This window comes from Lissotriton vulgaris, chromosome 10, assembly GCF_964263255.1.
Source record: "Lissotriton vulgaris chromosome 10, aLisVul1.2, whole genome shotgun sequence".
NCBI classification, from domain to species: Eukaryota; Metazoa; Chordata; class Amphibia; order Caudata; family Salamandridae; genus Lissotriton; species Lissotriton vulgaris.
In genome coordinates, this window is record NC_141698.1 from 759127787 (window position 1) to 759146607 (window position 18821).

At 46.3% G+C, this 18821-nt stretch overlaps 1 protein-coding gene across 12 annotated transcripts in view; it reads right to left on the reverse strand.

Moving 5' to 3' along the window:
- Window positions 1–18821, reverse strand: part of KIAA1217 (KIAA1217 ortholog) — a 1418769-nt gene that overhangs the window by 142955 nt on the left and 1256993 nt on the right. For all 12 annotated transcript variants that reach the window (XM_086941665.1, XM_086941664.1, XM_086941666.1 and 9 more), the window contains one exon: window positions 4606–4646. In XM_086941665.1, the coding sequence (XP_086797791.1) occupies window positions 4606–4646 (41 nt within the window). The remainder of the gene's footprint in view (window positions 1–4605; window positions 4647–18821) is intronic.

Genomic DNA, 18821 nt, shown 5'->3' on the forward strand with positions numbered 1-18821 from the left:
TTTGGAGCCCATGTTGATGCAAAGAGATTCAACATTTAGGGATATATAACAATCTCCTAAATCCTTCACTGCTAAGAACGGTCACTGGGCAGGAACCCAAAATACTTGACCATGGTGCCTTTCTATCCCCAAAAATAAGACAAACCAGCATGAAGATGATCTGCGGACACATTATGTTCTTGAGATAGACTCGGTAACAGCGTCCCGCATTCACTGGTACAGAAAATGTGCAGCCACACAACAGCGACTGTATAGAATTTTACAAACATGTCACACCCCGATCAGATTAATTCCTGGCAAGGGAAAGTGCAGCTGGGATGTATTGATTAAGTGTAGAAGAAAATTATGTGACTAGCACAGTAAATAAATCAAGCGCAGAGCTGCAGGCAAGGAGGGAGCACACTTCACATGCAGCGGGTATTCTAGTTCTTCCCTCGGCCAAGTAACGCTGTAGATAGGTAAAAAAAAAAGCCGTGGCACACAGTTTCAGTTTAGAAAAATCAGGTTAACATATTAACCAAAAACGTATCCTGTCACGAGCATTTCACTCATCAGGTGCATAAGAGCTTTCACGATTCACCCACATTTGGGCACTCCCGAGCCATGGCCTCCTGTTCCCCGATTAGAGAAACAAATCTAACACACTGTCCACTTGTGCACACATGAGGCGTGCTTATATGTATTATGCATGGGTGTGCATTATATATACATACACAAATGCAGAATGGTCACTTCAGAACAAGATTTTTTTTTTAACCAACATACTTCCATTGCTAACGTTAATTCTAAGCAGGGAAAAGTACGTCTGACGTTTATTGATTAAATGTGCAGGAAAAAATGTATCACCAAGCCCTGGAAATAAATCAAACACAAGGCTACAAACACAATTCTACCAATTCCTCTACTAATACAATGTTCCCGTCCACAATAAATGAAATGGTGACGTGACCAAAAGGTTTGCTACACTGCTGCTTTTCCACCTCGCCTAACTCTCAAAATTAGGCATGGTCATAACATTTTCTGGGAAGAATGCAAAAAAGAAAATTATTCACATTCTCGAACTAAACTAGCAATCACGTTTCTTTATTTAATCAAAAGTCGTCGGTGCATTCCAATATTGCCATGAATCCCGCTGCTTGGCGCTCCTCTCTCTGTGCTGTGAACTCCGCTTTGCTACTTTTGCAACTCACTGTAGTGTGTTTGCATTTTCTTTTCGGATTGTTTATGAGAAATTTGCAGTACAAACAAACACCACATATTATTCATATAAATGGGGTTTTCATGTATTTTCTTTCTTTTCTTTCTCATGCTGTCACATTTTGATTCTATATTGACCAGGAGGTTGTGCTTCTGCTCCATACTGTTTTGCTATTTGAAATTCAAAGCGCTCCTGGTTGGTTCAGGAATGAATTCCATTTTCATAGGAACAGCATATACAAGTGGATGAATATTTTAACATTGTGCTATAGTTCTTGCTCATCTCTTCCTCATTTCACGGATTGGATTTCCTTTGTTTTCCATTGAAGCACCACTAACAACCGTAGCTGGCCTTATTTTTTCTGACTGCTTGGTCTGAAAACCACAAACTACTGGCCTATAGGATTTACAATTATGTTATCTTCACGTGTAGCACACTTTGCTCATTTCATATGCACGCCTCATATTTTAAATTGGTGGCAGGCTAATGACCATCATGAAATACTTTGGTTGAGGCTTTAATACACAGCGTACAGTTTATCATATGAATAATGGTATAGTCTCTCAATATGGAAATCAGCCTTTATACGTGGCTCGAACAACGCTGTGCCTTAACAACGTGGTCCAAACCACGAATGTGTCTTCACACCGCATTCTTTTACTAAGCAAGTTGTTACAATGACTTGCCTTAACCCGTTGAGTGCTGATGACGGAACCGCTCCGTCATCAGCTACGGGTGACCTGTGCTGATGACGGAGCGGTTCCGTCATGGCCCGCTCGGCGCGCCTGCGCGGCGCGAATTTCGCGCCTGTGCTGGCGTTCTATTGAGCGGGGCGGGCCATGACGGAACCGCTCCGTCACAAGCACAGGTCAACCGACGCTGGTGACGGAGCGGTTCGGTCACCAGCATGCGGCCGCCGCGCGGCCGCCGCGCCCCCTTAGCACTGCGGCGGAATAGCCGCCGCAGTGAAGGGGTTAAGGAAGGCGCTGTTGGACTAATGTTGGACCTTAAGTCCAACACTTTCCCTACAGTTGCGCAGACTGGAGTAGGAATACTAAATTATACCATTCCAAAGTCCAACACATTCCCCAAGGCAAGTCGTTGTAACGACTTACGTGGTAAAGGAATACTATGTAAAGAAGCCTTCATGGTTCGCAAGGTGTTAAGGCAGGTGTGCTAAATGCCTGTGTGGTTCTGGCATACGACTCAATATTTGAGGTACTTCCCTGACTATTACAAAGAAGAATTTGCAATGCAATAGTTCTCGCATTTGCAAGAGCTTAAGCCATTGGTATTGTGAATGACCATGCCTTTTATTTATCTGTTTTGAAAACCAACACATAAATAAAAGGCATTGCCATTTCCAATGCCAATAGCTCAATCTTTCGCAAATGCGAGATCTATTGAACACTAATTGAAAATAAAGTGTACAGCACGGATGAGGAGGACAGGGTGGGGCCTCCCAGAGATGTATTTAATTTATTATGTGTTTTTAAATAGCGCAAACTTTACCCGAAGGTGTTGGAGCGCTTTACAATAAAACTAGTTACATTACATAAGGAATTCAGGGTACATGAATAACAAAATATACAAACGATACATTCTACACTCACATAAGAATGGTAGTGAGTACAACAAAAACGTTCTACAGATGATGGACGGAGCGTTTGAGCAAATCAAACACTCACCCCCATTCAACTGATCTGGGTTTAATCCATCACCATTCTTTAGCTCACTCAGCCACCCCAGTTCAGACATGGCAATATGCAAATCAGTCTGACCCTGTGCCTCATGGGAACAGTCCAGCCCGAACTGCCAAGCCATGTCTTCCCTGGACCGGAAACAAGCATCCTGGGACCGGTTTCGGATTCATAATCCTCATCAGCCAGGCTATCTTGAATCCAGTGGCCAAGCTTCCTGGTGCACCCAGAACGCTGGGCAAGGAGACACACTGCACTACTGATGGTGTGAATCCTGGTGCACCCAGAGTGCTGGACAGAGACACTGCATTGGCGTGGCTGGTGCAACCAGAGAGCCGGGAGACACAGCATGGGTACGGCTGGTGAGAGTCCTGGTGCCCCCAGAGCACTGGGCAAGGAGACATAGTGCACTGCCCTGGGTGGTGTGTGTCCTGGTGCTAAAGAGAGACGCAGGTAATATTTATATGTCCATACTATAAATCTGATAGCATGTGTGTGCTTACCTGTGTTCTAGTGCCGCTCTGTGTGTTTGTGTGTGCCTGTGTTCACCTGGGTGAGCTTGTGAGTCTGTATACATGCTTGTGTGTGTTCTTCTACGTTCTGTGTTTGCATGACTGTGTTTACTGTATATATAAATATATTGTGTAAAACTGTGTCTGTGTATTTTCTGTTCCTGGGCGTGTATGGCTTTTTGTGTTTTTTATAGTTGTTTCTATGCATATTTTAATATAGGTCAGTCTGTGCTTTCTATGTGTTATTAAGTATGTATTTATCTGTGTGCATGTTCACGTTTCTCGAGTATGTTAACTCTTGCTGCACTGGACATAGAAATCCCCTGTGTTAGGCAAAATGTTGATACTTATTTTTTTTACTTTCTCAAGCTAAATCATCCTCTTCAGTAGACAGGTTAATATTATTTATGCAGCAAAATATTAGATAGATAGATTACATGCATAAGACTGCTCAACTTTGCATATTACTCTAAGGCAGGTTGCAGCACAACCCTCCCTCTGCATGGCTCGGCTGTGAGGCAGGCCAGGCTGGAGACTCGTGACTGAGGTGGAGGGAGAGCAGAGAGAGTGGGGTGGAGGAGCGTAGAAAACACAAGAAAAGGAGAAAAAAAAGAACCAGTGCTGCGCTCGTGAAACGTGTGCAGTGCTGATAAAGTATGTTGTGCTTTTTAGATTATTAGCTTAATTAACCCCTTCAGCAAGGCACAAATTTTCGCGCTGTGCTGAGGGTTCTAATGAGCCTATCGGCTCATGACGGAACGGTTCCGTCATGAGCACAGCTCAACCAAGGCTCATGACGGAACCGTTCCGTCATGAGCATGGAAGGGGTTAAGCAAAGTGTTCTCCCAAAGGACTAACACAAGCTCTACAGTAGGACACAGTAAAAGGTCCAGTCCTGATCGGAGATTACAAAAGAAGACAGGGAGGTACTAAGGAGGGACTAATAAGCCTTTTAACAAATCAAAAGCCAACATTTACAAAGAACAACAGTCACAGCAGCCAATTGAAAAGATGGGCGGAGAGTGGTCAGATCTTAAAGTCCATACCTCACTACAGCATGCCTCGCCGAGCAGCACATGCGCTGCCCAGGCTCGACCAAAAAAATGACAGACATTATGTCCGTTTTCCCTACTATGTCATGAAAAATTGAACATATACTGTATACCTTGATATAGTAAAGCAACATGGGACTTACCACTAATTTCACCACTCGTGACAGTTTTTGTCATCTTCTCACTGAAAGCAAAAAGAGTAGATTACCACTTCAATATCTGATATCAAACATTCCAGCTATTACAAAGGTGAAGGTAACAATTTACCAGGATATTTTTATGCTTGTTCAGAACAATGTTGTGTATCAGAAAATATCTCTAGCTGCGTATAAAGGTACAGCATTGATCACATCTCCAGAGAACCAGTAACATTTATTAGAATTTTTCAAAAACTACAAGGACACCTAAATTCCAACTTATTAAAAAAAAGCTATTTTGCTGTTATACAGTGCCTAACTTGAAACAGCGCAACGTTTTTGTGACCCGTTCACGAAAAAGAGAATATCTTCCTCGATGTGTCAGCATCTTCTGAAAACATTTTAGTGAATGCTAATATGAGGCAGTGTCAGTGAGGGTGATTAATGATGCTTTATGTGGAACTAACGATACATCCCAAAGATTTAGGACTAGAGAGGAATTCCTGCTAAAGTTAAACATATCCCCTTCCACCCACTTGCCCAAACTCCATCAAAGATGTTTCATTATTGCCCAAAACACTTGGAGAGGAACCATGTCTATTCAGTAATCCTAAAAATGACTGCCCAAACGCCATGTCCCCAGGGCGATGAAAATTCCTCCTGAACTGGAAGACGCTTCTTCATGTATCCCGAGTTTTACATTACTTGTCGGCAGTGCTAGGAATGGACAGGAATGGATCAGTGCTCTGCACTGTAGACCTATGCCTGTCCTAGATCTCCCTGGGAAGCACCCGAACTGGAATGAGCTCATGTAAGCTTTGATAAGTTCCCTCTGCCTGAAAAATATGTTGCAGATACCTGCCCTTTCCAAAATGTGTGGATTCGTCGAATTCATTACGTCATAAGTCTACACATGTATCCTCTTCATTCTGTCCTTATCCTCCCATGCCTGCCAGTATATGTCTTACAAATTCTCCAATAGTGTTCCTCTTGGTTTACTTCGGCAACAATGTCTGCCATGTTGCTCTTGTCTGTAAGTCTAGACTGCTTCTCCTCTCCTACGGTCTATGCAGTGCTCGACAACTGAATTCCAGGAAGTCATCAAAACCCAGATGATGAGGGTGTTTGATGGTATATCCACCTCCAAGAGTACCACATATTTTACTTTCTGTATCATGCTGCTAAGAATCCAAGACCACTACGTTTACGTAAATTATCCTGTCCACAGACACGATGGGAGAGCGCTTGCATTTAGAAAGGTCTTTGGCACCTTCTCTACCATTTAGAGAACCAGAAACCATTCTTGATACAAACCTTCAGATTTATTAAGGACCATTTATTTCGTTGCAGCCTTTTCCTCGTTCTAGATGGGACGCTTTAACATCTGCTGATTCTGCTGGTCACGCCTGCTCTTGTACATTACACAACTTGTTTACACCGCTATCAGTTACAGCTTATAGAACTCTTATGTTTCCCTCTCTTGCTTTCACCTCAGCGCTACGTGACCATTCGAATTTCGATTCATCTACTCTGCTGTATGGTAAATGCTCTCCCAGATGTTTCATTACAGTATATGATAAACAGTTTCTCCAACTGAATATCTCCAGTGTCTACTTCTTTAAGAAGACGGTGCTTGTTTGAAAAGAAAATCAACCATAACAAGGAAATACAGTGAAGCCTATAATATCTGAAAAATCAAGTGTCGGACTTTTCTTGTGTATCGGCTTATGAAATCAGCATGTTACTGTTACTCCTGTCTGGAAATGGTAAAATTAGTTTTTGCTTATGTTATTTACTCCTACTAGAATCTGCTTCCCTGTAAAATGGAGGACTTACTCAGTTCTACAATAAGTGCTTGAGGAAAAACATGTGTTTCCTGAAGGCTAGCAAACAATCAATGCATTTGCAGTTTAAACAGAGTCATGCTTCTTTTAGACCACTACTGAAGAATGAGCCTTTATATCTGCCTCAGCCAAGGCGAGTCGGTTTAAATTAACCCTACTGTTTATCCACATGCAGGGCACTTACATAAAATGAGTGACCTTGAACCAATTAAGGTTAATGGTCAGTGTTTGGACAGCTTGGTTTTATTAACCATGCTCCTTTTCATTGTTTCACTACCATGTAGGTGTAAAGCACCTGCCAGCCGTGGACGACTTTCAAAAGCTCATGGTTTTATTAAAACTATGAATCATTTCCTATATCAAAGACTGAGATGTTTGTTATTGGTGTAACTGGCCAGAATCACATCCCTTATGAAGATCCACAAAAACAATGTAATTCACCACCTACGTCCATGAAGGTATGTCGCCATCTCCTTCAACCCAAATCAACGCAGTGCACTTATCCTTTCTCAAAAATAACCTGCCCGTATTCTACTGCACCTACTAGTTCGAGCTGATTAATTCCTTGGTAGAAGCAAGACACGAGTTTTGTAATAAGGCCTATATTAAACTTCGAAGAAGCTGATTAGAAAAATGCATCAACTGCAGACTCATTCATCCAGGATGCGTCTAAGTCCCCAAAAGCATGATCATGTAAAACCAACATTGAAAGCACTTAACTGACTGCCAGTACAAGACAGAATTATATTTAAAGCTATATGTATGGTGAACAAAGAATACCAGCAAGATGTCCCAGGAACATGCGAAAACTCACCCACCACTGCATCTCAATCAGCAATCTCCGACCAGCTACATTATTTCTGATCACTCAACAATTCTTCTAAAGACTAAATCATAGAAGCAGTTCTCAAAGAATTCAAGGCATAAAGCAGTGGAATTCTCTGAATCCAACCGGAGAAACAAACTATTTGTTCTTCAGGAAGAACAGAGTATTTAATGTATCCTTTCAACTGAACTCAGAACTGATGGGAGCAGGTGACTAATACTGAATATGGATCATGCTCTAGAAGCAACTCGATTCAGTTCAAATTGTACCACGCAGTTAAATGCAGTGCCATTTTGTGCAGCCCATATAATACTCCCAAGTAAAAAACATGGAAATTTCCTTTTTACATTTTTTCTGCTTGTACGCCCAGCAATTTTTCCGCAGGTAGCAGCCATATTTATGGGAATGGATAAGCATTTGTTATCTTGGGGAAAGGAATTAGAGCCTGAATGATATTTCGGCGGATGGGCTACTGCCGCACAAAGGGGACGGATATCCCATCCATCAAAATATACATTCCATTATATCCTAAAGGATTTATATTTTGGCGGATGGGATATCTGTCACCATAGTGTCGGAGTAACTTGTCTGCTGAAATATAAATCAGGTCTTCAGTCTTCATGGCTTCTCGTATGGCTTCAGGATCCCGGCGGGTGATTTTCAGGGGGCCCCCTTATGCAGGAACCAACTGTCCGTTACGCACAACCCGACTGTGGTCGCCACAAAAATTGCAAAAGAAGTTCGCTTGGGGCGGGTTGCAGGACCGTTTGGTGAAATTCCAGCTGCCAATTTTGTGTGTTCCCCAATTAGGGGTAGTTCCCAAGAAGGAGCCGGGCGAGTTCAGGCTCATACATAATCTGTCTGTGCCAAGGGGGGCTTCCGTGAATAAGGCAATCGATGCAGGCATTTGCAGTGTGAGGTATGCATCGTTCAATGACGCAGTGCCCATGTTGAATCGCCTAGGCCCCGGGGCACTGTTAGCAAAATCGGATATTGAATCCGCATTTAGATTACTGACGGTTCATCCCAAGGATCAGCACTTGTTGGGTTTCGCATTCCAGGGAAAGTACTACATGGATATGTGCATGCCGATGGGTTGTTCAATTTCTTGTGCTTACTTTGAAATGTTTAGCTCATTTCTGGAATGCGCATTCTCTAGGGCCTCAGGGCACCAACATGTGATGCATTATCTCGATGATTTCCTGTTTCTCGGCCCGGCGGGCTCTCAGGACTGTGCACGGGCATTGCAGGAATTTTGTGTGCTCATGCGGGGTTTCGGGGTTCTGTTGGCGCCAGGTAAGACAGTGGGGCCAACTACCTCCCTGGAGTTTCTGGGTATTGAACTAGACTCCGTGGAGGGTTGCTTCCGGTTGCCGGTGGAAAAAAATCGCCAAATTCAGAACCTCCTTGCTGCAATGTCTTAGGAACGACAAGGTGACAATGCATCAACTTCAGCAAACAGTGGGACAGCTGAATTTTGCGCTGAGGGTTATACCAATGGCTCGCCCTTTCTCACGATCCATTGCCCAGGCTATGGTTGGCCTCAAGGAAGGGCACCATCGCACGAGACTGTCGGCAGAGGTTCGCCAGGATATGCTAATTTGGCTGGCATTCCTGGCGGATTTCAATGGCCATGTAGTCTGGAGCAAAGCCCCGGCATCGTCAGCAGAGTTAGGTCTATGGACTGACTCTGCGGGCAGTGTGGGGTTTGGCGCGATCCTTGGTAACCGATGGTCAGCCCAGAAGTGGCCAGCATGGTGGGTGGCAAGTGGCTTGACGAGCAACATTGGTTTCCTAGAGTTATTCCCGATCTGGGTAGCGTTGTCGGCCTGGCCAGAGGAGTTCCGAAACCACTCGGTGATATTTTGGTCTGATAACATGACTGTGGCGGAGTGCATTAACCAGCAGGCAGCACGCTGCAAGTGGATATTGAGATTGTTGAAAGAAATTGTGTTGAAATGCTTGAAGCTAAATGTACAATTCAGGGCAAAACATGCGCCGGGAGTACTGAATAATGCAGCTGATGCGCTCTCTCGTTTCAAAATGCAGGCATTCAGGGATTGTTTACCCTCAGCGGAGCTAGTGGCAGCGCCATTTCCCAAAGCACTATGGCAAATCGGCGCTCCGGACTACAAAACCTCGTGGCAGCCAGTTAAGTGCCCAGGACAAGGAAAGCTTATGAAGGGGCGTTTCGCTCGTACTGCGCCTTTTTGGGCCCTGAATGGGAGCATAGATGGGGTCAGGAGGGGTCCTTTACCCAGTTTTTAGTGGCACTTCATGAGGAGGGCCGGTCGGCGGCAACCGCCAGTCCGTATAAGGCCGCCATATCGTTTATGGCTCAGCTCCAAGGGATCAGGGACCCGACGGACTCCTTTATAGTCAGAAAGGCGCTGCGCGGCTGGCGGCGCCTAGAAGGGCGCAAAAAGGATACCAGGCTTCCGATAGGATTTGACAGGTTGACCGCCTTGCTGGCTAAACTAGAGGAGATATGCTCCTCACCTAGTGAGGTTGTCCTATTCCGGGCAGCATTTGCACTGGCTTTCTATGGGGCCCTGCGGGTAGGCGAACTAGTGGCTGCCAATAAAAGGGATACCAAGGGGGAGCTGCGCAGGGACCACACGCAAGTGAGGGGAGATTCCCTGCTGATCACGATTGCCAGGTCGAAGACAGACCAGCAGGCCCAGGGGAGTAGCATTGTGTTGCTGTGCGCTCCGGGTAGCCCCTGTTGTCCAGTGATGCACGTTGAGGCCTACCTAAAACAAAGGGTGATGACGTGGTGGGGGGGCCTTGCTGCGGCATGCTGACGGCACCCCGTTAACAAAGTTGCAGTTCCAAAGGGTGCTGGCGATCTCGATTGCAGCTGCGAGCTTGAACCCGAGTGATTTTGGAACTCATTCATGACTTGGTGAGATTGGGCAGACGGGCTTTAATCGAACACATACTTTCAGCAGTTAGTTGGTTAGCAAAGACACTCCCGGGGTGCACAATAGCTTGGTCACATTTGATTCCGAGGAGGGTATGGAGGGGTGAGTTGTCCACGACAGCGTTGAACCATTCGGTAAAGAGGGTCAACAATAAAATGGAGAAATTGTTTTGATCTAACCACCTTCAGAGTATACCTCACAGGTGCATCTGGGGGGACCACTGTTATTCAGATGATGGGGTACACCTATCCAGGGTGGGGAATGACATATTGATAGGAGACATGATAGCTTGGCTAGTGGGATTGAGGAGACATGACCTATAGGAGTTGTGGGGGTCCAGATAGTCGGTCAACTATCTGGCCTGTGGCGGTAAAGTCATGATCGGTGAGCAGTGATTTCAAGGTCCCTAGTGGGGGCGCCACCCATTATGGATGGTAGCGCCCGGGGGGAGGCGGCCATTGGCCCCTCCCACGGGGCGGGGGGCGGCACCCATTACGGATGGGATCGCCCAAGGGGAGACGGCCATAGTCCCCTCCCAGGGGGAGACGGCTATATGCCCTTCCCACGAATTTCCCAGGGGCCGGATATCCGCTGCGGCGGAAGAGAGTGCGGGGAAAGGGGGGGCGAGTCCACGCTGTCCTTCTTACGGTTACCCCGCACGGGAACTCGGACGAGCTTAAGATGGCGCCGAGTGGAAGGGGGCCCCCATGACAAGGGAAGTTAAGGTTGGCTACGAGGGTAAAGCCCTCTGTGCATGCGCCACTCACACGTGAAGGCGGAAATTTGGTGATAGGGATCTGACACCGGTTAAGACCTTGCCGTTGGCCCCTAACGATAGGATGTACAAACTTCGTATGCAATGCATGATGTCATGATATTAGACTCGGTTAGGAAAATCTTTGTATTAGAGATTTGTTAAGGTTAGCCTGAATACCTCTCTTCATCAAGTGTAACGAAAGATGAATTTTGTACATGATAAATGAAAGTTTTTAATTTAAAGGTTTAAATTTTGTTTCATATTTTAATAAATATGGTCGGGGGGTCGCGAGGCCCCCCTGCCTTCCATAAGTTCAAACTGTGTCTGTCTCCTACCATTGGGATTGGTGGTGGAAGGGGTGCGGGCATCCCGGACCATATGGAAAGGGGAGACCTCCCGGTCACCCCGAACGTATGGCTGGGTGCCCCGACCGCCCGGGAAACCTTTGCAGGCAGGGGGGCGTGTCCCCGGCCGGTATGCCCGAAGTGGCGTGGTTGGAGCACGCCCTCGCTGCCTAAGAGGGTTGTCCTAACACCCGCCCGGAAGTCCGTTCACTTTTGGGCGGGAGGGGGATGCCGCCCCACCCCCCCGCTGCAAGTTAAAAGGCGCCGGGGTCCAGGCAGGCGTCCTCTTGTTCCCGCGCTCTGAAGGCTGCACCACTCGTCGCTTATGAGCCCTCAAGGGAACAAGCAGCAGTTTTTTGACCCACCCACCAGCCCCTGTTGCAGAAGTTTGGGAGTAAACAAAGTTGTGATTTGCAATTGATTGTGAATCACTAACATCTTGTCTAGGCCTTTTTCTCCCATTGTAGATTGATTCCAAGATTGTGTATACAACTGAATACTTGTCTATAAGCATTTTTTCCTTTGAAGGAGGGTGATAGACTGTATGCAATAAAATGGTTTCTCTGCTATAGGACCTTTTTCTCCTTTGTAGCAATGTTTATAGTATGTTGGGCACTATTCTGGGACTTCCGCTCTACAAGGACGGGGGTAGCAGTGAGGGATATATCTAGCTGTGATATAAATTATGCATAGGTTTTTTCCCACTAGTAGGCCATTAACTGTCGTATTTATTTAGTCTTCGGTCGGGCGGTAAGGTCATGATCGGTGAGCAGTGATTTCAAGGTCCCTAGTGGGGGCGCCACCCATTATGGATGGGAGTGCCCGGGGGGGGAGGCGGCCATTGGCCCCTCCCACGGGGGGGGCGGCACCCATTACGGATGGGATCACCCAGGGGGAGACGGCTATATGCCCCTCCCACGAATTTCCCGGGGGCCGGCTATCCGCTGCGGCGGAAGAGAGTGCAGGGAAAGGGGGGAGGTGGGGAGTCCACGCTGTCCTTCTTACGGTTACCCTGCACGGGAACTCGGACGACCTTAAGATGGCGTCGAGTGGAAGGGGGCCCCCATGACAAGGGAAGTTACGGTTGGCTACGAGGGTAAAGCCCTCTGCGCATGCGCCACTCACACGTGAGGGCGGAAATTTGGTGATAGGGATCTGACACCGGTTAAGACCTTGCCGTTGGCCCCTAACGATAGGATGTACAAAATTTGTATGCAATGCATGATGTTGGACTCGGTTAGGAAAATCTTTGTATTAGAGATTTGTTAAGGTTAGCCTGGATACCTGTCTTCATCAAGTGTAATGAAAGTTGAATTTTGTACATGATAAATGAAACGTTTTTAATTTAAAGTTTTAAATTTTGTTTCATATTTTAATAAATACGGCCGGGGGAGTCGCAAGGCCCCCCTGCCTTCCAAAAGTTCAAACTGTGTCTATCTCCTACCATTGGGATTGGTGGTGGAAGGGGTGGCGGGCATCCCGGACCATATGGTACTTAATGTTCTGACTTTTCGGTTATGAATTTGGCACTACAAGCACAAATATCGGGTGTATGTGGCAAAGCAATGTGTGTTAAAAAGTAATTTAAAAAAAAGGGCATGACACAAAGGTACACTCACGAGCTTTGCTAAAGTACATGGACACATCAAGAGGGATATTTTAAACGGGAAAGTACAGGGCAAATAGTGCACTGAAGGTGTACGCAGGTGGACACAGGGCAGGAGATCTTTACACCCGAGAGAAAGTTCTCCATTACACAGGAAGGCATTTAAAGAGAGTTGCCTAGAGTAGGTCACACATGAAGTAAAGTTCCCCAATACACGTGAAGGAATATGAATCCGAGATTCTGAGAAAGAAAGATTACACAAGAAGGCACTTGCCTCAGAAAACAAGCATTTGCAATGCAATAGGTCTCGCAATCACGCAAGTTTAAGCTATTCGCATTGTAAATGACAATGCCTTTTAATTATGTTTTAAAAACTAAAACAAAAATAAAAGGCATTGTCATTTGCAATGTCAATAGCTCAAACTCGTTTTTACAGGAACATTCTTATGAGTTGCTTCCAATGTAGTACCGATGGTTGTGTGGATGTATGTGGTTGATATATATAATAGGCATAATGGTGAATGATAATGGGTCTGTTTGATGGATGATGCTGCAGCCACCCCCAGTGGGCAGGGCCTTCAGCCATAGGAAATGGGAATTGACTGATGGGGCTGGCAGACCCACCATGCATGTAGCCTTTAATCCCATTCAGCTCTAGTTTGCTTCAGGCAGCCGACCTCCCATGCAGCCAGCTTCCGACTGCTCATTCTGTTTACCCATTTTGCCAAATTACGGTACCAAAAAGTTTATGCAAATATATCACATGACTCCAAAGTGATTATAAAATCACATCTTTTATTGACGCTTCTCCAACTCTAACTTTGCCAGCCCTATCCAGCTGTACAAGAAGCATGGGACACCTGCTCTCGGCTCCAATCAACATATCAATAAAAAATAAACACATACATTACAGCTGATTTTGTGCAGATTTTGCAGAGGAAGTAACATTATTAGTAGATTAATTTTTATTTGCTTCCATTCTTTTTTTTCTACCACCTCCTTATTGTTTTTGCCTGTAGCTTATCGTGTCATGCTGTGAGTTGGCCACATGTGCAGACCTGTGAATTAGGCCAAAGATTTTAGCAAATCAAAGATTTATAGGATTTTCTTTAACTTTGGCCCCTTCATAACACACCTCTTTCGAATCCGAGCTCCCAGCACTGGGGTGAACTGGATAGGAGCCTGTGACATTTCATGGGGATTCATTAAACAACACCAAAGTGATTAGCAATTGAATCCATTCTTGGCCTCCGTTATAGAGTGCATGCCTCTAACAGAACTGCATAAAACTATGTGCTACATTTATTAGCAAATCAATGATTTTTACAACAACCTATATCTTTATCTCCCCTGACGCCTTAAGTGCTTCTGCATAAAACAAACTGTATGGACCTAACTTGCTGCAGGCCTGCCTGACAAATTTGATGCAGCTTATTGAAACAGTTCCAAAGTTGTTAGCACATGGACAGCTTTGCACTCACTTTAATTTTGCTACGTTGCTACGTTGAAGGATGTGTATAAAACTTAACAAAGCACGGAACACTAAAAATGTTAAAGCTCTGCCACATTCCACGTGGATTAGCCATAGTGTACCACAGTTATAAGCAAAATAGTTGTTTTTTGATCCCTTTCACTTTAACTGGGGACACTCATGGATGGATCTAAACAAATCTGAAAATACTACAGATATGCTAAAAATGCTCAGCATCTGAAGATTTTGTGCAAATTCATCAAATAAAGTTATAGGCAAATAAAAAAATAGCACGTTTTCAATTGATTTCTTTGGAATGTATCCATAATTAGTGGGCACCCTCTCCCCCACCCCTTCCGTTTCCGCCGGTATCCGGAGCTGAAATCTCCTGATAAGTCTGGAAGGTACTGGAGGTGTTTAGTAGTCGATGGGTGGTGTAGCACTTCAAGGGGGCACCTGAGGGGTTTCCCATCTCAGCTCTAGTTGTGTTCCTTTCTAGATATTGAAGACGTTTGCTGCTAATACAGTCCTTATCCGGAATAAAGTACAAATTCTGGTGAGTTCTGACGATGTTATGTTATGTTATTTATGGGTCTTGTATAGCACAACGGCTACTCCAAAGGAGTGTCCCGGCGCTTTGTGCTCCAGACCCGGAAAAAAAAGACTAAGAAACATAACAGAAAAAAGTTAAAAACAGAGAGAAGGGTAACAGAGCTCTAACCAGAGAATAACCAAGTCTTAAGATCCTTCCTAAAGGCAAGTAGATTGGATGTGGACCGTAGGGACAGAGGTAAGGAGTTCCACAACTGCGGGGCCAGGAATCTGAAGGACCGACCTCCCAGACGTGTCCTCTTTATACGAGGCACTACAGCCAGTGCTAGGGACTCCGGTCTTAAAGATCGCGTCGGCCGGTAAAAGTCCAGCCTCTTCTGTAGGTATTTTGCACCAGAGGCGTGCAGTGCTTTGTGGGCTAATGTCAAGGCCTTGAACATTATCCTCTTCCGAATGGGAAGCCAATGGAGGGATTGCAGCAGGTTTGAGGCACTGGCTCGACGATGCAGACCAAAAATAGCTCGTGCTGCGGCATTCTGGGTCACCTGCATACGCTGTAGAAGGTATTCTGGGAGACCCAGATACAGAATGTTCGCGTAATCCAACCTGGATCCTATGAGGGCCTGTACCAGTATTCTCCGATGTTCCTCGGACAACAGAGGAAAAAACTTTCGAAGCATCCTGAGGATGCCGAAGCAAGTCCCTGTAAGGGTTGCCACCTGGGATTTGAGCGTAAGCTCATTGTTGATTTTAATTCCCAGGTTCTTAGCCCATTTAGAAGCCTGAGCTGGAGGGAACTTGTCGGCAGGCCACCAACCACGCCATTCCGGTTCCTAAGGACATCCAAAGAAAAGTATCTCTGATTTATCCGAGTTGCACTTGAGGCTGTTCAGATGGAACCAATTAAAAACAGCCCCAAGGCACTCACGGATACTTCCCCCATCGAATTCATCGCTCCTACGGCAGGTGAAAAGGAGCTGGGTGTCGTCAGCATATGAGACAATCTGGGCCCCGTAGGACTCCACCAAAGTCGCCAGAGGGGTCATGAGGATGTTAAATAGAGTAGGGCTCAATACTGAGCCCTGGGGGACTCCGACTCCCAATGGCGGCATTTCGGCAGATCCAGAAGAGGCCCAGACCGTTTGTCGGCGGTTGGCTAACAAGGAGCGAAACCAGTTGAGCACCGTCCCCCCTAGACCGATGTCATGAAGTCTTATGAGGAGATCCTCATGGGGGACGGTGTCAAAAGCCGCCGACAGGTCTAACATGACTAACACACCCTGCCTCCGTCATCCAGCACCTCCTTTATAATCTCTGAGACTTCCAAGAGCGCCGTCTCGGTACTTAAGTTGGATCGAAAGCCCGATTGAGACGCATGGAGTAGCTCATTCGACTCCAGGAAGTTGGACAGCACGCTATGGGCGTGCTTCTCCAGGATTTTAGTCAGTGCTGGAAGGAGCGAGATTGGTCGATAGTTGGATGGGGTTTCCGGGGCGAGGTTGGGCTTTTTGAGAAGAGGTATCACCATAGCCTGTTTCCAGGAATTAGGCAAGACTCCCTGACTCAAGGAGAGGTTGAGAATAGGATTGGCTAAGGGGTTAACAACATCTGCCATTCTAGCTAAGAATTTAGCCGGGCAGGGATCACATGGTGAACCAGATTTAAGGTTCCTCATCAGAATTAACGATGCGGCAGTCGTGAGAGGAGGAAAGTCCAACAGAGCCGGACCAGAAAAAGGCTGGTGAACTATCTCGTTCGACAGGATCAAAGGATCAGCTGTCGGCCTCGGAAAAAAGGAGTCCTGAATCTGTCTAATTTTGGTCGTAAAAAAATTAGCAATAGTATCAGCCCAGGTCTCATCCGGAGTCTCCTGATCTGAGATCGAACGCGGAGTAGTAAATTCTCGAAAAAATTTCCTTACATGAATTAGCTGCTTCCTCAATTTTTTTAGCAAAGTAGCACTTCTTACCCTGTAGAATTAAAGCATGATATGCTTTCATCATGGATTTATAGGTCCGTTTTGCCTCAGAGTCATATTTGGGTCTCCATGCGCGTTCGGCGACTTTACATTGTCTACGGGAGTGGGCCAACTCCGCCGTAAACCAGGGGGCTGAGGTACGTTTAGTATCAGATCTAGGTGGGTGTAGAGGGGCCAGCTCGTTCAATCTAGCTAAGAGCCAGGACTGCAGGGTATCCAGATCAAGCTCCAGATAACCCGTATAGGAGGGAGGATGGTCCACCAGGGCCTGGGCTAACATGTCAGAAGATACCCGATGATACGCCCTGTAACTACTTCCCAGCTGTCTAGTGGCTCTGATAGGTGGTTTCTCAGTGCTAGATATTTGAAAATGAGCAAGATGGTGATCGGACCACAGTACCGGCAAAAGTGCAGTAACCACAATAGGTGAAGTAGAGAAGACCTGATCTAATGTGTGACCTTTGTCTTGAGTCGGGCCGGAAAGATAGGGGAGCAAGCCCAAAGCAGACGAAATATCAAACAACTTAACAACATCCGGATCCTGCTGATCTTCCATGTGGAAGTTGAAGTCTCCTGCCAGTAAGCACTGTTCCGATCTCAGAACTAGAACAGACAAGACCTGCTGGAAATCCTCAAAGAAAGACCCCACAGGACCCGGAGACCTATATACTACGAGACCCTTCACAGTATGTTGAGGTGATAAGGAAAGGGTGAAGGCAAGGGATTCGGTGCCCATGATGGTCTCCGTGGACACAACTGCACACGTGAGAGATTTTTTTACAACCAGGGCGACTCCTCCCCCTCTTCCCTTAGCTCTATCTTGTCTATAGATGTTGTACTCAGAGGGAATGGATGCCACTATATCCGGATGAGAGGACTCATTAAGCCAAGTCTCAGTAAGTATAAGACAGGTGGGGTGGTTCGTAGAAAGGAGATCAGAAATCTCCTGTATATGTTTATGCAACAACCTAGTGTTGAGGAGTAAACAAGAATGTCTAATGTTACACTCCTTCAAGTAGGAGGTAGTAGGGAAAGCACTGGTAAGATGCCAATTACAGCCTGGACATTTATGTTTACCCCTGTAACGACCGGGAAAAACAGAGTGACAAGAGACCTCGACAGAGCGCAAGGAGTGAAGCTCCTTGGATGAGTATGACAGCATAATAATGCAGGGAAACGAGAAGTGGCAACCAAGAGTAACCTGCCACGCCGTACGCCTCCGGGACGCTGACGGGCGCAGACGGGCAGGACTCTGGCACGACTCCGCGCAGCGGACGCGTACTGCGGACGCGCCGGATCTGCGCCGGAGGGAAGGAGGAGCTTTTTGTAGCGCTACTAGAGCGCGAGGGCGGAGAGTCCTACCCCCAAGATGGCGGCCCGAACAGATCCCAGCCCTCGGCGTCAATACTCGGCCGAGGGCGGTCTGAAACCCAGGCAAGAAGAAGGGAGCAGGCGAAGCGCTTACAAGCGCTAGGAAGTCTCGCTCAAAGCAGCAGCACGCTAGTACATCAGACGCGCTCCTAAATTGCACACAGTATTAAAATCACTGAAACACGAAAGTGAAATACACACAGCTAAAAGTGGCAAAGAAAAGAAGGGAGACCTCCCGGCTTCCGCCTCAGGAGGGAGAAAGGTTCGTAGCAGTTGGTAATGAGATTTAGTGTTAAGGATCTCTATAAAACAAATTGCTGTGCTGCTGCCAGCGGTACTTCCTTGTGCACAGCCTTTTATAACAACTTCATTCAAGGAACTTGATTCTCCAACTCTAAAGCATAAGGAGCCAAGGAGCTTTGAATCCAAAGTTAACCCAACCCTCCCTTACAGTTCTGGGAATGGTATACAGAGATCTCTCCCCAGCCCTGTTTCTCCCCCTTCCTTCCCCTCTCTCTCTCTCCCTCCCCCCCCCCTCTTTCCCTCGCC